This window comes from Contarinia nasturtii, unplaced genomic scaffold (genome assembly GCF_009176525.2).
Source record: "Contarinia nasturtii isolate CC-2019 unplaced genomic scaffold, AAFC_CNas_1.1 Cnas_scaffold_864, whole genome shotgun sequence".
Taxonomy (NCBI): domain Eukaryota; kingdom Metazoa; phylum Arthropoda; class Insecta; order Diptera; family Cecidomyiidae; genus Contarinia; species Contarinia nasturtii.
Genome location: NW_022198211.1, coordinates 3,606,636 through 3,630,167, shown reverse-complemented (window position 1 = coordinate 3,630,167; position 23,532 = coordinate 3,606,636). Strand labels below are relative to the sequence as shown.

The following is a 23,532-nucleotide window of genomic DNA, read 5'->3' as shown; positions in this document are numbered from 1 at the left end:
AAGAAAGAAAGAGAGAGAGATGGAAAAGTCTTGTTGTTCATTTATATGACGTCCCATAATAATTTACATGATTTGTTCTTGGGCAAGGCATTAATTCCATTAGTTTGCTGTAACGAGGCACGAATTTAACTCTGTTTCTCACTGTTCGTCACTCACCCAACTAACCGTTGTCACACATACAATATATTCTCAATGTTTTCTGTGAAATGCAAGCAGAACAATTTACTTTCAATATACATTGCATCATATTGTCGTTTTGGCTAAACATGAACACTCACTCTCATTTAAACGACACACATGGTGATTGTTCGTTTGGTTTGGTCGCCTGCAGGCTGCAAGAAAAAAATATGAAAATAATCGCAAAGCACATTGCAATGAAGAGAAAAAAACAGTAGGAAAAGAAAAAAAACATTTATAAAAACAGCCCAAGAAATAAGGTTTAATTTTGTCACGGTCATTTTATCGGCACATAAAGCGCATTTCAGTTTCACTAGCAGCAGACTTAAAGAGAGTGTAATATATGTATAATATTGAAAATGTATTTGCCATGCGCGTACACATGGAATATTTTTTCGCTTGGACAGAATGCAGTTTAGTTGCCGATAATACCGATGGTTGCTGTGATTTATTGTATCTGTATGTGTTAGTTTAGCACCCAAACAGGATGCTTCAATATCTTATCAAATTTCACAATTTTTCCATTATGTTTTTTATAAGTTCTTCAATTAAATCGCCCTCCTGAAATGAATAATAATAAATAAATTAAACAACAATTTTTGTTGACTAAATTTAAACATTTTTTTTTTTTGGAACGAATGAACGAAATAAATTCGGATGAGTCAGCTAAAAAATATTGGCTCACCACTAAATACTTGGTGTGTATGAGAGCATGGTCAGTATACTGTGTCAGTGAGAGAAATGCAAAATTTCATCAGCATTCACTGATAAAATGGCGTTGATTGGATTAATTTCAACTGGAGATTGTTTATTTTCATTGGTCCTGTTTGGTTTTCTTCGTGTATTCTCATTCTCGATCAAAGTGTGATTACATGCAAAATTATGCGAGAGAGAAAGAGATAACGTAAGTGAAGCCGTCTAAAAACATTCGGGTATAAAACAAACATAGGCTTTAACCAACAACAAAATTATGCGTTGCTGTGTCGCTGTTAAGCCGAAGCCAAATGATTTCGGCTACAAAAATTCAGAACAGTTTTTTTTCATATTTTCAGAACCTTCTCAATCTGTTTCAATCAATTCCAAAGCAATCAATATGATTATTTTTTTCATCCGTGTTTTGCCAATGTGGATGCTTTGTTATCAAATTACCGTAGACATAGCATACATTTCGCATGACATTTTATGAATTCTCGAGTTCAAATAAAAGTACATAACGGTTCATAAATGTGTGTTTTTTTTTAAATTTGTAATAAAAGTAAAATTCAAAGATGCACACCACACCACATTTTTCATTGAATTCAAAGACTAAAGTGAAAAAAAAAACTCAAATGAGGGTAATCACTTCAAATCGGAATTATCGGATGACAAAATATCCAAATGACCAGCACTTGAAAGATGAAAATCTTCTTTCAAATTTCATTTCCAAACACAGTAGCAATGAACCGATGTTTTCAGTAGGAGTAGCGCACTTAAAAGGAACTCTTGTTGCTTTATATTTATTTGTTTATTTCTTTTCGAAAAAAAAGAAGTTGAGATGATTTGCTTTGGCAAACTGATCTCCCTCTTCATGTAGAATACTCTCAAGTAAAGTGAAATTTATGGCGGAAAAAAGTTGTGTTGTTGTTTTTTTTATTGGATTTTTCTTTTTATCTGAATTGAAATTTTCAATATTTTCGATTGAGTTGCAAATTATGAAATATATGTGAAGTGGTAGTAGCAAAGGGAAAGATGTATACACATAAATGATTGCAAGCACCATAGTTTGAAATGTCCGTTCATTTGTGCATCCTCAGCGCACATCAAGGCAAATGCTATTTTATTACCGTCAACAAATACATTCTGATTCGACGAAATCACTGTTCGGCTGTCGATCAATATCCAATGAATTTTTACATTTGTATGAACCACATTATTTCTCTCTTTTTTTTGGGGAAAAAGAAAACAGGAAAGCACCAACTGAGAAAATATGTTGAAATCTAGAAAATGGTAGGAAGAAGAAGATGAAACATTAAATAAACACGAAGAAATGGGTGCATAGTATATTCGTCTGCATTGTTATTAGAATGTATAGTCGTTTCCAAAAAGATCTGTGTTGTCAAACTAATACAATGAATTTCGGAACGCATTTCCATTCAAAAGTACACAAGGCTCCTTAGTTAAACGTGTCAATTTGGTTTGAATTTTGTTGAGGGTATGTTGTTTGTTCAAAATTTTGACAGTTCGCTGTAACAGATCTTATTGAAAACGACGATACATAGGCTATATATTGCCTTGCATCCCATCCCATTCATGCGACTGTCAGCAATTTTTTTCCTTTCAGCTCTTTACATGCTAAGGGGAGGATAGAAATATCGCATAACTATAACTGTTTTTTCTCTGTTTTCAGCGATATCGTATTAAAATACACTCTTTACAAACTTTGAAATGAAATGATCTGAACAGGCCTAGGTAAAATTCAGTCAGACTGGTTGGTTCTTAATAAAATTCATGTCGGCCTTTTTCGATATGAAAATACTGACATTCAAGAGCCGAAAACAGAGAAATAATTCTAAAGAAATGCAAAAAGGATATCCCGGTTGAAAAGAAAAAGGTCATCAAGAGGCGATGTAAATTCTTCGGGCATTCATTAAATATCAGATTTAAAAGCAGATAAATCTTCCGTTATTGCACTTTATAGTGTCGAAAGAGAAAAAATGATTGTAATTGAATCGCATACACACAGGAAATCAAATGCGGCCAACATAAATAACCGTAGAATATATGTGATGGTGCTCTCTTTCACTGTGACAGTGATGAAATGGAACGATTATTTGCTTCATCAAGCAATCGCTTCACTTTTGTTTTGTTTTCTTTTCAAAGAAGATATTTATCTGTGTCGTTTTCTCTATCTTATTATTATTATTTATCTATGTTCCGTTTGTGAATCGTGCTATTTATATTCTCACTAATCCTCGCATTTTAAAGATTACACCAACCGATATAATTCGTCTCCGTTTGAAGAATCTCCACACAAAATGGATATTTCCACTATTGGCCAATTTAATCTTCGATTTTTATTATGAATAAAATGAAATAAAGTGATTGATTCCCACATTTTAAAACATTAAATCTTATCCATGGAAACTACTCAATCTATCGTTTGATTCGCTTAATTTCTTTTGGTAATGCTACTGCCGCTATCGTTTTCGAATCTCTTTCTAATTCTACTTCGTTACGCAATTTACTTGATTTGGTGAACACGAAAAAATACATTTCCGAAATTCGATTTTATATCTTTAAACGTTTGATTTTACAATTGAAGTAGAAGTTTGATTTTACCATTGATATGCAAATATTTTTCATTTAATTGCAAAACATTTGAACTATGATTCAATACACTGAAAACAAACTGGTTGAAACAAAACACGTTTTAAATAATTAGATGACTAGAATAAGTAAGCAGAAAGTAGCAGCAATAACAAAAGTCGTGATCACATGAACAGACGGAATAGAGTAACCATTGCTGTTTCACTGGGAAATCAATATGAAATGAGGAGCAAGCAATTTGATAAACAATGTTTTTTTAAAAGGAATCTTAATAGCAGCATATACCTGTTTTGGTATGTTATAGTCGGCTCTGTCCAATTCATATGTCCTCATAATCCCTTTGAAGCATTCATTGAATTTCGACATCTCATTTGATTGCATGCTGCCACTGCCACTCCTTTAACAATGTCATTTTGTGTTCCTTCCACACATATATGATGGAATTTTTTTTATAAATTGGCAACCATGAAAAATGGTAAAGAATAAAAAATGCACATAATTAAAGTGGGATGTCTAAGTTGATTCTCTACTTGAAATGTGTTGGTAATGATTAAAATGATATCTCTCCCCCGCTCTTTTTCTCGTCTTCTGTCGTCTGAGCGCATGTCTATTGTGCTTCAAAAAGGCAATTTTATTTTCTGCCAACAACTTCAATCAATATTGCACCTATAAAATATGCATAGATGCATTCCAGCACAAATTCTTTAATTAGACGCTAACGCGCTCAGCAAAACATGGTGTTTTTTGTGATTCATTTTGATCTTCATTTTACGATTCGCAAATACAAATTTTATGTGATAAGATTGTGTATGCATTGTTGAACGACAAGTGATGCGATTAATGAGCGCGTCGTCTGCATATGCTGATTTGTTTTTCTATTTTGTTGTTTTGCAACCCATTTAAAAAATAAAATGTATATTCACCAGAAAACGGGCTTTTTTATATTTGTTCATTCGAAATAGTAGTCATTAGGATTCCGGCGTTATTTTCAAGGGCATACACAATTTCATCATTTTATTTTTCTACGTTAATGTTAGTGAAAAAGAGTCACTTAGCTTATTTCAAAGTGGAAAGGCTTTCGTTGATTATTTTCTGCCTTAGTTTTCTTTACAGTTTTGGTCATTTAAAAAAATATTCATACAAAAAATTCTTCTCAGTCTATGCAAATAAACTTCTGGCTTTATGATATTTTTTTCTTGCTTGCATAACATTCAATGCGTAATATGGGATCAAAATCTTTGTATATGAAAGTACCAGACAAGAAGATATCAAAACAAAGGAAAAATGAAAAGAAGAAATGAGCCTCCCGCATTTTTGTCTCTTCCGCATGGTAAAAAAAAAATGAACTCGACTACGACGGCGGCGACAAAAAAACAGCTTTGAATCAAAATCAAAAACATTTCAAAGTCTGTCGCAAAACGAACACAGCAAAAAATGAAAATGTTTGGCCTTTGTGTGCATATAAATGTCTTGGTAGAAATGAAAATAGTTAATACCCACACATGCAGCATAACATTTTTCAATTGATTCGCAACCAAGTTCCGCGAGACGAATGAGACAAACCGAATATTTTGCTGTTGCGTGAATAATTAGCGAAGAAAATTCATAATTCTACGAAATGAAAGCGAAGGCATTATTGTTAAGTTTTCACGTTCGCTGTCAAGGTATGTTGATCTTCTATTCTCATTTCTGCCATTTGTTTTTCAAAAGTCTGATCCCGTTTCTTAAGCTTCTATCTCTCTGTAGCGTATTCGGTTTCCCGGCGAGAGAAATGGATTTTCTTTGTGTATTTTTTATTGTTGTTGCAAGGATTTTGTCGCAATTTTTTCAATGACTCCATCAGCCATGGCGACAAGTACCATTGAAAAGAATGGTCGAAACAAAAGAACACAAATTGTTATGCATTTTTGCAATTCTCAATTGTCTTTTGTTCTGCAAACAGAAGCAATACCCGCACCATAATATGGAGATATTTACCACACTCTTTCTCTGTTGGTCTTTCCACTCAACCAGCGCACGCATAACGCGCCTTCTCATTACATGCAAGTGCATGAGTTCAGCACTTATAAACGTTTTCACTGCCAATGCACTACAATAAAAGAACGAACTCATCGACACAGACACGTTTCATTTTCTACAAATAAGAAATGAAAAGAAAAACAAAAACTTCAAACAAACAAGATCTATATTCAGACACGTTTTTGAACGTGTCTCAAGCATTTCATTTCTACTCTCAATATTAGGCTGCTATATTTTGCTACTAATATGCACTCAAAACAATGGCATCAATTAAAAATGGTTGCATTTCTACAATGTAACGCACATACAAAATAGTACTTCCTTTTTTTGACATTTTTGCCGAGCTTTAGGACTTTCGTGCGATTCTTGTTGCCGATGCAAACAAAACCGTAGCTTGTAAAAGACTGTAAATATACATGGTTAGGGTGAAAACACACATGAATATACTCTTCATGTTCTTCTTTCATTTCCCTTGATGTATGATTTTACAAAAACCACCGAAATTTTTCCCAAATTGTTGCTGCCATCTCAGGATCCATTTTGTCGTGATTTTACTTCACTTTGGCCGAATTTTTTCCCCGCTTGTTGGTGCTGCCGTTGCTATTCGTCACTTCAGCCTGGATTGCATTCTTTAGTCAGTTTAAATTTGTGTGCGCGAGAGAGAATAAACGAAAACAACAGAATAAACGAAAGCACGAGAGAGAGAAAGAGAGTGACTGATGGGAGCAAAAATGAAATGCAAATATTGGAAACAATTGCATGGGACGATGGGCTTATTAAATGTGCTGCAACGTTTTGTTTGCGTTCGTTATGGTCGTAGTTTGTCATTATTTATGATGCGACAACATTTGTCTCGCCGCCTGAATAAAAAGAATGAAACGAAAGAAATAACGAACAAAAAAAGAGATCGAGAGAAAGAGAACTGAATTATGAACGCTGCACATGGGGTTTTGGTAAATAATGTTTGCCGTTTCTTTTGTATTGAAATCAAATGATGTGAAAGGTTTTTATGTGAAACGCATGCTGAACACATTACAAAAATGATATAAGTCATATCATTAGTTCAATCCACTTTTCATTTGGTTCGTTTGAATTACAATTTATTTGCCAACGAATTCCTGAAGCACAAAAATAAATCAATGACAATTCGGAAACATATTACTCTGAGAATATATTTTCATTTGAATTTGAATGATCAATGTTTGAAATGATTAAAATTTCGATTTCACATCTATTCGGACCAAAGCAATAGCTAAATACCAGTCTATGTATTTCGGATGGATATCCATCCGAGATATTTTAGAATATCTGGATATTTAAGGCAACTGCACAGAGCCTGAGCTGTGTACGTCACACATATAATCTATGGTATGTCGCTACACGTAAAATACAGACACAGTGTGACTCACATGTGAGTGTGTGCGGCACTTGATACACATATACGTCGCGACATACCGTAGATTCTATTTGCGACGCACACAGCTCTGGCGCTGTGCAGTTGCGTTGAATATCCAGATATTCTAAAATATCTCGGATGGATATCCATCCGAAATACATAGACTGCTAAATACCCATAAATAAAACGTAAATTGATAAACATGTTTACAGCAATACGCGTTGCGATGACCTGTGATCAAAGGTATCATATTTTATTGAATAATTTCTCGCAGGTATAGCAAAATCATGGCTACATTTTGTGTACACGACAAGCCCCGCAGCAAACAAGCCAACGAAAAAACATGTGAGATGGATCGGATCGAACATCATACTCAACGAAGCTCATTCTTTGAAAAGATTTTTTGCTTGTGTTATGTAATCATATTTTTTGTGACCATCCAAAAAAGGCAATAATTTCAACATGTTCCTTGCTCACGCGCTCTTCATTAAATTCGATGAAAATACTATTTATGTTCACATTAAAAGTGTGTACCTAAACCAACCGAGAAAGACATGATGAGTGAGCACACAATTCGTCTTTTCTTCTTCTTCTTCTGAACTGAAAATATTTTGATTGAAAACGTTTAGTCTTGAGGTACTTATCAAAAATGTTGCATTGTTCAATCGCATTGGCCAACTGGTTTTTATCTTCGTATGTATTGCATATTTTCATTGTTGTGTTCCTCGAATTCGATCCAGTTTTTTCTCTACCACAACCACTAATACACAGTGCGCCTCATCATTCCATCCGTTAAATTTCTTTTTGTGCATAAAAAAAGAAGTGCACAGCATTTTTAATTATCCTTTAACATCAAAGCCAATTTTAAAAGCTGAAATATGTAAAGACAACATACATCACTTTGATCTCTGGTTGATAAACAATATCACATTTGGGGCAGATACGTAAAGCAATGACGATGGCCAAGCTCTATGCCATGGTTACATAGTTTTTTTTAAATCAGATTTTCAAACTCTCCTAATTTAAATATGTAGCTATTCAAATGAACGGGTTTCCGGTTATGCTCTTTTTCCAGTTTGCCCATACAATCACACCGCATCAAAGCAAACCACATGGACAACATTGATAAATCGATCAAAATATTATGTTCACGTTACAAAATCGATAAATTGAATTTGAAATAATTTCATATTTGTATTTTTTTAAGATAAGATGATGCCCGGTACAATAAAACCATAATTACAAAGAACGATTCTAGATTATACAAATTCAAAGAAGCAGATGATCAATTCTAACGAACATGTGGTCAACCAATTTAATGTGTTTCTCGATAACATATCAAGTGCTCTCTCTCTCTTTCTGCTCTCTTACCTATCAAACTCTCTGGAAAATCTTTTACTCGATATCATTCAAATGGCGTTTCGTGCCGCGAACATGCGCCATCACTTCATTATATCATAGAGAAAAAATAAGACCCTCATTACGCATATGTGGTGATGGTGGTGGTGATGTTACAGGTGCAACAATAAAATAGAAGACAAAGAGAGAAACTAATAGAAAACCGGGTGATTAAAATGTATTTATAGTCACATGCAACCGTTCATTCGTGTTCGGAATGACAAAACCCCAATGGCACATTCCACCACCGCATACGACAGCTTTTTGCATCTGCAATGACATAACTTTGTTATACCAAAGACAAAAATACTTTTGAAAAGTGTTGACATTCTCCCGAACAAAACGAATCGACGGCACAAATTGATTTTCCTCATACGGAAATGTTATTTAAGGCATTACAGCAACAACAATAAATACATATTTTCGAGTGAAAAATCTGTCGAAAGACAATTTCCAAATCGAGCAAAGTCATTAGCGAAAAGTCACAAATCTACGCATTGCATTTAATGATGATTGCATTTTAAATTCTGTCGTGATTTGCATGCATTCATTTTTCTCTTCTTTTGCTTAAAGTGTGTTCGTCGACAGCAATAGATAATCGCTTACTCAGGCGCAAAAGCTACCAGCTTTCTGCATTCGGGTTTTTAGCAAACAAGTACTGAAAATAACTTTTAATCAAGAATAAAAAAAGAACCACTTAAAAACACAAATTCTTTGGTACAAACTTTTGTTTCAAAAAGAATTTATTCAATGCATACAGAAACCCAAGAATCGATAGCATCGCCTCGGTAAAACCAAATCAAGAGTTAAGAGGATACCAAACTCGATGGTGAAAAAGAAGGCGACGACGACGAAAAACAACAACGATGAAGCGATTTTAATAAAGCAAAACGGCGAAAGAATAAAAAGTGAATATGGAAGGAGGCTTTCTACATCCACACAATTACTGACTGGATTCGCCGGTAGAATTGTGTAATGGTACGGCTTACATGTTATTGTCGCTTTGATTTTTCTTATACTTTTTTTATTCCTTTTCACATGCATGTACGAATTGCATTGTGTGAGTGTGTGTGAAATAAATACATCTTCACTGTCGTGTGTATGTAGAAGACGTAAAGAGCCCGAAAATACACTCAAAAATAAATACGATGTGTGAATTACTAGGCATTTATCTGTTATCGATGTTGGTCTCTATCTCTCTTTTTCGGTTATTCGCATATGAATGGCTTCGTCTTCCAAACAAACTGCAACATTCTCCGGATTGAAATTCTTCGTGTCTGTACATCACACACACATACAAACACACTAACCCTCAAACTCACATTCACATACATCGTATGCACATTGTTTGCACATTCAACGCAGTCTACCTTTTTTTTCGTATTGTATGTATGGCAGTACCGCTTCTTCTTATTTGGCTTCTATACTTGATTTCGTCTGCATTTTGTGTCATCGATGTGTTTGAGTTGTAATACGCTCTCATTCTTTCCCATTCAATTTCGCATTCGAACGACTATTTTTTCTCTTTGTCGATTGCCAAGCCTAAATCTCTTAAAAGCCAATATCCTTTTGAATGTGCATCTCATTCATATGTGTAGAATGCGTCGAGGAACGAATACACAAAAACAACGTGTGCAATAGTTTAAAACGTAAAACAGTAATTGCAATGCGCGTATACACACATAATATTTTTTTCCCGGTGGTTCATCGTAGTCTTATTACTTGGTTCGTGAACCGGTATTGTTCTGATTTTGCGATAGAGATTGCAATGTATCGCATTGTTAAAAGCGTATCACCGTTGTCGACGTTCCCGTCGTCATCATAATTCTCTCTCACACAAATTCTGCATGCACATAAGACTTTCATTGCATTCAATGTGTCGGCGATGCATATGTGTGTTAAAAGGGTCGAAACTGCAGCCCACTTTTATAGATGACTTTCAACCATGTACTATATATACTCTTAGAATACCGCGGTTGATTTTTTTAGATACACAAAAGCGGTAATTTCTCTTTGCAATTCGCCTGCAAATTTTATTTGAACCTCTCTTTTCCTCTTTTCTTCTCCTTTTTTACTGTTTCCTATCATCAAAATTAATGTTGAAGATTTGCGATCAGACATGCCACGAGTTACATTTGTTTGTTTACCCAATTAAACGTGAACACAATTTTAGCATGTTTTTTTCTGATAATTGATTTTTTCCATTTGTGGATTTTTCATGCTATTAACACTGTAAAACATTGCATATGGTTAAATGTCAAAATCGAAATGGACGAATTAATTTCAAAAAACCATCTAATGATCACTGATCATGCACGGTGCTAATTTATGAATTAGTTTCATCTTATTTCTCTCTAATTCAACTTGAATGAACTACTAACCAAAGTATATGTGTATTATTACTATTACTTTTGGTGCTATTGAAGGGGAACATTTTACTTACTTATTATTATTATACGTGTGTATACGTATGATTGTAAGCGGGGCATACAACACATACACACACCAAACAGAACATATTTTAAGTTAGCAGAAAACATAAATAAGCATTTTATATTTCAACATAAGTAATTATTTAAAGTAAAATTGAACATGAAACGACTCAATGTGCATATGCTTACAGGGAAAAATTTATGTTTTTTTACGTTCGATGGAGGTACTTTTTCACCTTTTCTGTAACGCCTATGCGTAATGAAATGTGCTTGAATAGCCCTAGTTCGTGTTCTTCGTTTCAACCCCAATTCAAAACCGAATTATGATCTCAAAATACGTACAAACGGATTCTATTTTGAAATTGGCCATCCAGACCGCAATTTTAAACGGTATTTTAATCTGTTTTTTTTTTAAATTTTTTACTCATCGTGCTGGAGCCGATTTAGGCGTATTTTTGACACCAAATTTATAGATTTCGACTTTGAGTTGATTAAAATGTCATTAATTTGGCCTTTTGTCTGTGAATCTTGAAAAAATTATTTGTGAAATATCCGACGAGATCATTTCAACACCTCCATTATCACCCGCCAAATAAATATCAAAGAGAGAGAGAGTCATTAGCCATCTGACGCAAACCATCCACCAAATGGTGTGTATACTTGTTTGCATCGAGTCGCGTAACATTCAACTTCAATTATACACAATTCTATTCCGCGTCAGTGGAATTTCTGTCGGTTTTTTAACGTTTTTTCTTCTTCTTCTTCTTCTTCTTCTTCTTCCTTCATTGTTTCTTGTATGTCCTCATTCCACTACAGGATACTTTCTTAGTGTTGTCTAATTTAATGGCAGATTTTTTTGTTTTTAACTCGGTTTGTGTGTGTGTTTTGTTTCCAATTCGATTGTGAAATACCCAGCTAGGCTGTTTGTCACATTCAGCGTATGTACAAATGCTTTTAGACGCTTGGTTGACTTTTTTTCTTTACTTCGTTTATTTTTTTCTTTTGCTCGAATATAACACGAACCAATGCACTGGAGAATCGAAAAGTGACTCAACGAATTGTCGGAATCAAACGTAGAAATACGGATGAAAAGAGAGATATGCACAGAAAAACACTGTTACATCAACGAAACGAGACAGGGAGAAACAAAAAAAATACGAAGGCAGTGAAATAAACAAGTTCCGGCCGGCGTTTGCGTTATTTTTACGACAACAAGCCGAGCTGCACAAGCACTTTTTCTTAATGAATATTGATGCGCAGTGCAGAAAAAGTGTACAACATAAAATGGAATGAAATAAAAAAACCGAGTGCTAGATGAATTTTAATTTTGTTAAATGCTTGTAAACTCAATTTTTGCTTTCAAAAAAACGGCGACAATACTTTCTGAGTGAATCTTTTCTCCCTGTTCAATTCGAGGTTTGTTACGCATATGATTATTGTCGCCGTGCCTTATTCAGCTTTCGAGTTACGAAAATTGGCATTTGCAATCGCTCAATGTGTGACACTTTTGCTATTGATCAATCTTTAAGCATTAAATCACTCGAAACAAAATTGCCAATATCCGTTTATAAAAATAATTTTCTCACTCTAACACACTCGACAGTTTTCGGGCATCATTGCCATTGATGAAAGCATCGCATATGGTTTTACATCACGTTGACAAACGTTGGCATGTTGTCGGGAGAATGAAAATCAATTTCAGCTTCAGTAGTGATAGAAGTGGCATCAGCCAAGCGGCTGTAACAGCACCGTAGTCGTCGTCGTCGTCATCAAACTGTGGTATAGCTAAAAACAAATTTACAGCATAAAACTCTCCTTGCAAAGTACACAATATTCATGTCCCTCTATCGTTTGGGATTTAGTCGTGTGTATTTATCTTAATTATCTTTTATTGTCGATGCCTTTCAAAAGGATGGTGCTTGAAACGAAGCATGGCTGTTATATTTTTTTTCTCATTTTATGTGTATGTATATCGGCAGTCTCTATCGCCGTTCCGCAATATAATTTGTGTTATCATAAATGCTTCTTTTGCATTTTGTCAACGTTATAATTCCTCATTAATGGATTTGGTTAATAGGAAATGCTTGGCTATTATTACTCCATCCCAAAATTGCCGGTGAAGCGTCAGAAAATTGATTTTTTTTTCATATTGCCTCATTCAAATTCATTCATCGCTCCTCACTTCAACCACCACCATAATCATTCACTTTCAAATGGGGGACCAGTTTTTATTCTGGCATCGCAGGAAAGTCCAAGATAAATTCATGCAAATCTTTTCAAATAGAAAGTGCATCTCAAAATATTTTAATCAGCGTGGCGAAAACAGAGAAAAGGATGTTATAAAAAGTACAGTTGAAAACACTTGAGCCACGACAAATGTGTCGTGGCGGCTTGAAAGAAGCAAGAGTGTGAATGAATGAATCCGTGTGTTTTTTTGTACTCCTGCCGTTCTTGTTACATTTGAGTTGTCGCTTTTTTTATCGTTCTCTTATTTTTTTCTCTCTCCTTCTTCTGTTCGTTTGGGTGTTGTTATTGTTGCACTACGAAAACCATTGCATTAGCAATTCCCTTTCGGTATAAGGGACGTTTCTTGCTGCACGTAAATCAAGTATTTGCTTACGATACATGATTCTCTTTTCTTCTTATTGTTGTTGTGCGTTTCATGCTGACTGACGATCAAATTAAGACACACACATACTCACACAATCACATTTTTCAGCATTTCCGAATGCACGCTAGGCGATGATTGTATTGTTATGTTTTTGGTCTTATTTTATTTCTTCTTTCGAATGATTTCAATTGCAATACATTGTTAAAGTGCGTTGCGTTGCGTTTCGTATTCCATTGCATAGTGAGTGTGTTGTTATTGGTTGTGTTTTTTTTCTTCTTATTTTGACAAGAGATCGTTTTCCATTTCGCCCTTCTCTACCATTCGCATTTTGACGAAAGCCAAATAACCAAGAGTTTGTGGATGATGCGATGCACTCTCTCACACATGTAAACATATGTACGCATTCGATGCTATGCCTATCCGAATGTGAAACAAATTTTTTACTATTTGCTTTGTATAAGAGAACTGACGGCAAAATTCTTTCTTTGTACACACGAAAATAAACAACCGTCATTCAACACCGATGAACATTTTCGGTATATGCGGACGACAATGATGATGGTGATTCTGATCTGTGTGTATGAGTGTTACATGCGTGTAAAATGCATCTTTATGTTTTCAGATAATTCAAGCAAGAAAACTTCATACACAAAAATTCTGCTTTTTCAGCGTATTTAACACATATAGGGAAGCAAATATTTTTTTGAGCATATTTGGGTTCATACTTCATTTCATGTTCACAAGTTATTCTTTCTCATTCGCACTTCGCTATGCGTTTGGGTTTTCTCAGTTTTCTGCTTACAAATTTTTCAATGCACTGGATCTTATTTGCTTTTGAGCGAATGTTGTGTATTCCCAAGTGCTTGAGAAATGATTGCTGTCGTTCTTGTTTTTCATTATCAGATTCAATATCACATTCTTTTGCATATGGAAATTGCTTCTTTTTTCAAAGACCACATCAGAGATATTGCTCACACGATATACGAGCGCACTAATTTAAAAAGCTGCTTCTGCCGTTAAAACATCTAATTAAAAATTCCACAAATCATTGTACGATTTTCCATACACATGCATAAAATCCATGAATAATAAAATTTCGAAAAAAGAATGCCAGCATTTGACACTCACGCCAGTTCTACCTTAATCAAATAACAGACATGGTATTTGGGCTGGTTGATTGCTTCGCTTTGAACATTAGCACACATTAACGCTGAAAATTCATTTACAAACAAACTGAATAATTGACAAGAACAAGATGGGCCGTAGAATAAGAGTAATGATGGTAACGGTGTGTGTATGAGTGTGAGATAGAAATAGAAGACACATTTTGTTCAAAAGGGAAAGTCTAGTTGATGCGTGTTGTCTCTGTTGTGTAATGCTTTCGATTTTATTCGAATGAGAAGCCGAAAATCATTTTTCTCTCAAAAATTTCAGCAAGAGAATCACAAAATTATTATCCGGCAACAAGACAGAGTCAGAGTGTTAAATGCATTGCATATTCTTACAAGCGCATCATAAGCGCACATCGAATAGCTTGTGTTCTACCATTCAAATACAAAATTTATGATGACGCACACACAATCTAGCTTAAGCGATTACATCGCCTCGTCGTATTATTTGACGCGTTCGGCTGTGTTTGTGAATGTGTTTGTGTGTGTGTTCCGCCTTGTGCATATGCCGTGGTACATGTATATGTGTGTGTATGAATTCATTGCTTCGCACGATGTTATGCTTCCAAAATTGTGACTACTATTTTGGTGTATACGAGACCTGCGGTACAACGAGTGCGGTTCATTTCTTATTTTCGCTCGCAAATCGTTTCAAAGTATCATCGAATATAAAATATTTTACTTTCTGTTTTCTTCTTCGGTTGTTTGATACTGAAAGAATATTTTCAAAAATCTTGTGTGTTGTTCGAGCAACAGAATCAGATAATGAATTTTACCGTCGTATCGAAGAGTAATATTAGAATTATGGCGTGAGTGCGTGTCCTGATAAAAATTCAGTATTATTTTATCGGTGAATTTTTTTTGTGCGATTGTCATAAATATGTAAAAAGACAAAAAGAACACCGTGATATTCGATATACGAACAAAATCGCTACGTTGTTTGACGTTCCAGCGACCGTTTTATGATCATTTTATAATAATGAGACTGATACAACGACCAGCCACGGAATTTAAATACAAACGAAAACGAACATTAAACGCATCAACAACACACGTTCGATAAAAATTTCTTTTTCCCGTTTGCTTAATTTTATTTTATGTTCTTGTTTTGTGTTACACATATACATAGTTGTTATTTTTTGTCGTTCGATTTGATTTTTGGTTCTATTTATTATCGATTTTTAAAATCTGAAAAATGTAAATTCTTCATGTGTTTAAATATGAACATTCAGTATTTATTTGAATAACCACCGATCAACATCAACTCATATGGATCAACACTGTGTAATTCGACCGAATAAAGTCCACACAACAGTCCGTTAAAATGATAAAATTAAACACCATCTCGTGGATAAGTAAAAGCATCAAATTATTTGTGAGTGTTCGATACAAATATTCAGCATAGTGTTAGTGTGGTAGCTTTAAATGAAAAAAAAAATGTAAATTTGTATGTGCAATGATTCGACACATCTGATCGGGCGCGTTCCGCTTCTCATTCCGTTGCTCAAGCATAATAGCGTCGACAAACGACCGGCCCATTAGAGTCGTTGTTTTAAAAAACTAAATTTCCTTTCGAGCCGTTAACAATTCATTGGTTCAAATAACATATACCAAACTATTGCCGATATTTTATAACAAAAACATAAACATTTTGGACTGTGATTTTTTTTCATTTCTTCATTGTTTTTTTTTTATAAGTTTGTGAGTTTGACCTGATTTTTAAAAAACTACAAGACTTAGAACGCCAACGGTCGTCGAACAAATTTTAATGTGATAAATAAATAATTTAAATGAATGTTATGTCAATCACCTCGCACTGGTTACGCTTGTAATTAGTTATAGTATTTTAATTACTGCAATCGAACCGGCTTTGAAAATTAAATGAACGTGCAAATGAGAAGTGTGAGTGTTTGGTTTATTGAAGTTTTTTTTGGACACAAATATGTGTTATTTGCATAGTGACGCTACGAGGTCATAGAACCCCATGGTGGACACACGAAAAACGTTGTTTATATATTTCGAGTGTATTGAACTTAGAATGGTCTATTGTATTTGCAAACAAGCCTATGTTTGGAATTTATTCGTATCAAGTAACTCTTTCTAAAATAATTATTTTCAAAACCCTAAATTCCACATAGTTGCAGCAAGCAGCAAGAAACTAGATGAACCACAAAAAAAACAGCAACTTTTTTCTCACATTCTTGTTTCGTATTTTCATAAAAATACATTTTACAAAGCTATTTTGAATTGAAGCTTCGTCTTCGTTTCAAAGATAAAGAGTAGAAAGGGAGACCAAATCCCTTCTCAGAATTATGTGATCTCTTCAAATTTTATCCATTTATGGTTCGTCATTATTCAGATTGCGTCGTCGAGAGCTCAAAAACAACACTCCCCAAGAAAATCATTCTTTTTTTTGTTATCTTTCGAATATATATCCTTCGTGCCGATAGATCGTTAGGTATATAAAGAAATAAACTTTATATTTTTGTTATATTTTTTCTCCCAAATATCCATTTATCAAAACGTCGTTTTCTGTTTGATCATCAAGGCGAAACATTGAAAATTACCAAAAATATGATAGAAAATGATCACTTATTTGTGTTGTGTGTGTGAACGATTGGAATGAGTGTACACTTCATTTTCCTTTTGGATTCGAGCATTTCGAATGCTTTCATTTTTAGAATTTATTTTTTCCAAACAAAGACAGTTTTTCTCAATAGCATTTCACATGGGACTTTTGGGCGCGTTTGGGCGACACTGATCAGACTCTATCTGTATCAAATTTGATCGAAATAAATTTTCCACCAAAAAAAGATAGAATTTTACAAAATCGCAGCGAGCGAAAAGAAATTTAGGAGAAAATTTATGAGGATTTGTCGGGATCTAATATTTGCTATTGTATTTCAAAATATATGTGAAATTCATGTATATGCGGATGCACCAAGCGAGAAAGAGCAAAATAAAGTATAAATGTAAAGAAAACGACCCTAGCATAAATTTTATCCAACAAAAAAAGGTCGCACTAATGCGCAATCTGAACGAAGGAACACTACGAATAACAATATTTCTTCTTTTTTTTCAACTCAAGATTCATAAAAGACTCTACCTAAATATGGCAATCACGCATATCATTCACACACACACATACATAGACATAATCCTATACATTCGGTACCTAATACACAGGTACGAGAAATAAACGAAGAGAGAACGGTAACAAAAATTACCTTGAAAATTTAAATGGTTTACCAATAACAAAAACAAAATCGTCAATATAAAATGCTTATGCATTCGGTTTGTTCACATAGTCAGCCACTTCGATCGAACACCGAATTGAGAGAGAATGAGTTAGAAAGAGTGTGACAAAAATAGAGGCAAAACGATACATGATGAAGAACGCATCGATGAGTCCCGCACAGCGTGTTCAAAATTCAAAGAGAATCAAAGGAACTCAATGGAAATAAATAAATAATTCAAGAGTGAAATAAAACAAATGAACCAGCCTTTCTTTTAAATCAGTACAACCAATCTCGTTGTCGTTGCTCTTTAAGTCAAAACCACTTTACGCACAACAAAAATTGTGAGTTTAGTTGGAAATATACTTTTTTATTCGCTATTTAAAACCTTTTTCGCTCTCTTTCTACCTCTCTGACTCGTTTTCATTCATTATATATGAGTGCGAGTAAGAAAAAGAAACAACCTCATCGACTCTAGCTCAATTTCGATGGAAAATTCGATTATGAGATTGGCGTCGTCGTCAAATGCAACAACATTCAACTCTTTTCGACTGTTGTTTCAAGTATAAACGACTGCATGAAAAATGCAAACTGAAAAATTTGCGTGCAAACAATGATCCGATTATTTAACCCAATTGGATTTTAATTTCGTTAGTCGTGCAAGAGCGCGAGCGTTCTCTCATACTCGTCATTCATTATGTGTGTGTATATGTGCCGTTCCCTGCATGCACGTTTCAATTCTTCAATGCGAAACACTCTTTCTTGGCTGCAAAAAGTAAAACACATTCTGTCACGTAAAATCGAAAAAAAATATCGAAACAATAGCCATTTCGTAATTCATATAGCTGCTTATTTGCTGTTAACTGCGACAGTTATGTGTCCGTTTTCTCAAAATTACTTGCACACTGACGACGACAAGAGATTTCATTGTCGCACACCGAGACCAACAACGCGTGCGACAAAAGATTGCGAAAAAGGGATCAATATCGAACAAAAGGAAATCGATAAACACTTCCGTAGATATCGAAGAGTAAACGAATAAAGAATCTGTTTCATTTCGTCGTCATCATAGTGCCTGAACCAATCGAAATGGCATTCATAATTTGTATAAACATTTTTGGCATCATGGCTTGAGTTAGATTCTCTCGTGCGAAAATTATTATTATTATTATGATAGAAAATTCAAGTTTGAAAATTGTTTTTCCGGTGGTTTGCCCAGTCACAGCAAAATATGGTAGCAATTTGTTCATTAAATTAGTTGTTTAAATCGTTTACTAGTTTTTTTTCTCTCTCTATCTCACTCTCTTTGCTTGCCTGTTGGCAAAATACATTTCAACATTTGATGCACTTTAATAATAAATATCGTCTGGTTTTCTCTTTTTCCATTTTACAGATATAAACAACGTAGATTGACATAGAAGCTCAACGGAAAATTCGATAACACGCAACAACATAATTAAATTGTCTGGCGTGCGGCGCTTCGAGGAAATACAAGGCGGAAAAAATTGGCGCAGCCATACATACACGCAAAAAAAAACAACAACAACATAGCCCAAAAATTAAATCATCTCCAACGTTTAAAGATCACTCATTTTGATACATACACACTCTCAACCAAATTATTGTGGTTGTTCAGATTTTGCATCGGCACGATCTCATTTCTAAATTTGATTGCAACTAAAAATCGATTATCGCCAAAGCTCTATCATATTTATATCAAATACGGTACATAAACAAATTTAAAATCTCGTTTTTAACCATTTGATGGCATCTGAACGAGTGATGTGTTTTCGAGTAATAGGATAACAGTTGGAACGAACATTCAAGTTGTAGTAAATTGTTGGAGAGTAAGGTGAGTGAGCAGGGAGACGGAGACAAAGAGAGTGAGAAACATTCAAGTTAAAAATTTGAATCAGACAGAGGAAATTGAATTTGAGAAAGAAGAGAAAGAGAGAGAGAAATGTCATATTCGTCAGTAGTAAAGAAAAATATGGCTGCCCAATACGGTAGTAAAACGAGCAATTCAAACTATATCGTACAAAAGGCGAGTGGCAGTGCATATGGATCGGCCACAAGTGCAATTAATGGAAATGCTTCAAAACACAGTAGTTTACAATACAATAATAAATACAGTATGAAAGTCAATTCACATTTGTTGGACCATGGATATGGCGCAGCAGCGCCACAAACATCGTCATACGATAGTACAATGAGTACACGGCTCAACGATGAAACTAGCCATTTCGAAGGCTACACCAATTCCATTGATGCTGGAATTACAAAGTACTATAAGGTAAGTGTTTTGTCTTTTACATTATATGAGAGATGGAAATTCCCTGCAGCGATAGACACTATCCGGTTATCTTGCACAAAATAATGTACAAATTCTCGTTTTGTAATAACTAATGTAAGAGATGTTGATGTTTTTCTTAGGCAACAAAACGTCGCATGAATGTGGCATCGCCACCGAGCATGAATATGGCACCAACTCCAGCCAAACAAGCCAGACATACACCCAACAAGGCTTCAAGTTCATCGTCGGCGTCATCAACATCGTCCGCTGTTGCGGTTTCGATGCCAGCAAAAAAACGCTATTCAGAAGGCACACGGTAAATATACAACACAAAACTTGCCCCCACCACCCCTTCTCCAAACAATGATGCAATAAAACTTATTTCTTTTTGATTTATGCACGCCTTAGGTATGACACATCGTTGGGGTTGCTTACAAAGAAATTTGTCGATTTGCTGCAAGAATCGCCGGATGGCAGTGTTGACTTGAACATTGCATCAGCCAAATTAAATGTTCAAAAACGTCGCATCTATGATATAACAAATGTATTGGAGGGCATCGGTATTCTTGAGAAAAAATCGAAAAATAACATTCAATGGAAGTGCGGCAAAAACGCTGATGGTAATAGTTCATTTGGTTTTGCAAATGAAGCGGCCAATAAGCAACTCGAATTGGAATTGCTTGAACAAAAGGAGAACCATTTGGACGAAATGATCAAAACAATTCAAGAGGAAATTAATGCACAATTCCAAAATTCGTCGAATGCATATATAACGACCGAAGATTTAAAGAATATCGACATATTCAAAGATCATACAGTGATCGTTATTAAAGCACCACCAGAAGCTAAACTTATGGTAAGCAATTAATTGTATTGTAGTTGCCCATTTGAGTGTGCATCGAATTTTTTGAATGTTAAATTTGTTGTTTTTTTTTTAATTGCAGTTGCCTGAAAACAAACCATGGGAAATTCACTTAAAGGCTGATAAAGGAGAAATAGATGTATTCCTCTGTCAAGACGATACATACCAACCATCGTGTGACCCATTGCTCGACGATATCCGACAATATGTTGCGCCGATTGTGGAGAAATATCTGAGTCCACGAAATCATGGAAATGGTAAATATTTTTTTGTTTTTGAATTTGGTTTGGTTCTCGTTTTTTTAATTAAAATTGGTTTCAAATATTTTTTGCTTTAATGTTCCATAGGCAAACCATCATCATATCCATTGAGATCAGCACAACGTAATTTGAACAAAATTCTTCTTGGCACAGAGGACGTTCTGAGTAGTGAGTGCGATTCGACACAAACCACATGTACCATGGTCTCATCTCAAAGTAGCACACAATCAACAAAATCCATCTTTGAATTGGACAATCTGATGAGAAATGTATTCAACGAAACGGATTCATATATGCCAAACACTGGCAATGTGATGGAATCGTCAAATAGCATAGTAGCAATTGCCAAAGATATGAACAGTTCAACATCATCGTCATCATCATCAACCACATTAGCAGCCATGCGATCAATCACTACACAGAATAGTCAGAATTCCAGCAGTGCTCTTAAGAATGATGTAAAATTGAGTGAATACAGTGAATTTGCACCATGTTATGCAACCATTCAACAGCCGACTACCGACATGCATTCACATGCCAGTATGTCGCAATCAAATCATAGCCAATCAAGTACAAATGGCAACGGTCATTTGTCGAAATTATTTGGAGACGATGAAACTTCAATGTTATTGAATAATAACAATCATAAATCCGTACAAAATTCAGATCATCATCAACATACACAGGACCATTTACCGTCAACACCACAACAATCGAGCCGAATACGGAATTCACTTATCTCAGATATAGTTAACTTCAGTCCAATGAATGGAATCATGTCGCAAGACAACGCTTCCGGTGAGTTTAAATATTCACGGTTTTTGTTAATAAGAGAAAAAACTTTGGTCATTCATAGTCGTTTAATTTTTAAAATTATGCTGATATCGGTTGGAAAATTTCTGAGCGGGAGCTCTAGCTGTGATTGCGTTGAAAATTATTTACCTAAATTAATCAAATTGGGATTGCGGTCGTATCACAGTCTGAGTTCTTGCTTAGCGATTTCAAATTCATCAACATATTATTATCCATTCACCATCCACTAAATGCATTCTCACATCCATTAAATTGAAACATTTGCAGCAACTAACTATTTGAAGAAAAAAAACGAACAAACAATAAAATTCAGTACTAACCAACCAATTCAAAAGCTTATGGAAAACTTTGGGCAGAAAAATAAATAAATCACCACATAATTTTCGTTGCACATTTTAACACATATACCCCACATTTACGCTGAATTTCTGTCGGAACTGAAATCTCGTGGGTCTGCATTGGTATTTGATAGTTTGTAGCACCATGAGATTCAGCTCTGGCGTAAATTCCAATGTTAACCACATTCGGCTTCTTTAACACGCACACACACATTCAAACCATCAACTCTTAATGACACACTGTGATCGTTACTTTTCCCCATCAAAATATAAATAATTTTTATAAGATTAAATGATTTTGAACACTTTTTTCGTGTATACCATGTGACTTATTAATTAAAACTCACATTTTGTTCGTTAATCTTCATTGGTTTGCGATCAAAATCGTTTTTTTTTTTTAGATTTTCTGAATGTAGATGCCTTTTCACGATTCCTTGCAATCGAACCGCCATTGGACAACGACTATAACTTTACGCTTACAAACTCAGAAGGATTATGCGATCTATTTGATTTTGAAAATTGTATTTAGTCATGTAGGGCAGTGTTTAGAGTAATGTATCTGTTTTTTTTTTTCGATGGCGTGTGCGTACGTATCCAAATCATCTTCAGCTGCTGGTCTCAGATGTTTTGGACAACGCATGGTTTGGAAAACAACAATCAATGTCCACAACAATGCACACAGTGGACTGCGATCGATGAGAGAAGAAGCGGTTCGGCTCTTTTGCTCGATATCGTGTTTGGCTAACTAGAGTTCAAAAACTACTATTATAACAAATACTGGGGCGAAAAAACAATACAAATCATTTCTTTTTTATAGGTTCTTAGGCTACAAAACTTCATGTGTGTCTAAATATTACAAAAAAAAAAAAAAACAATGAAATTAATTTTAATTAATATATAGTTTTAACAAAATAATTGAGAAGGAAAAAAGCTTGAATACCGACAGCCAACAAACAAAAAAAACTTAAAAAAAAACATTGGCGAACATTTTAGAACGATAAAAAACAAATGGAGAGTTTTTTTTTTGTATAATTTAGATGGAGTAGAAGAGTATCTTTAGATGTATTTTAACGCGAAAATAAACCGTAAACCGCTCACACACAATAAAACTAAAAAGCATGAAAATGAGAAGAAAAAACAATTTATTATAAATAAAATGGTAAAAACATTAAATTGAATGGAAATAGCATGTGCTCATATTGTCCGCAATCAAACGATCATT

General features: G+C 34.6%; 1 protein-coding gene across 3 annotated transcripts in view; it reads left to right on the top strand.

Annotated features, from left to right (window-relative positions):
* Positions 1 to 23,182, top strand: part of LOC116342363 (transcription factor E2f1) — a 35,278-nt gene extending 12,096 nt beyond the window's left edge. Inside the window, exons 1-7 of one of the 3 annotated variants that reach the window (XM_031769934.1) lie at positions 15,117 to 15,883; positions 19,138 to 20,037; positions 20,178 to 20,353; positions 20,446 to 20,893; positions 20,982 to 21,156; positions 21,247 to 21,957; positions 22,712 to 23,182. In XM_031769934.1, the coding sequence (XP_031625794.1) occupies positions 19,705 to 20,037; positions 20,178 to 20,353; positions 20,446 to 20,893; positions 20,982 to 21,156; positions 21,247 to 21,957; positions 22,712 to 22,839 (1,971 nt within the window). In that variant the 5' untranslated portion in view covers positions 15,117 to 15,883; positions 19,138 to 19,704 and the 3' untranslated portion in view covers positions 22,840 to 23,182. Of the gene's footprint in view, positions 1 to 15,116; positions 15,884 to 16,230; positions 16,411 to 19,137; positions 20,038 to 20,177; positions 20,354 to 20,445; positions 20,894 to 20,981; positions 21,157 to 21,246; positions 21,958 to 22,711 lie in introns of those variants that run through there. The other 2 variants (XM_031769936.1, XM_031769935.1) reach the window with 2 other exon arrangements.
* The last annotated feature ends 350 nt before the right edge of the window (positions 23,183 to 23,532 follow it).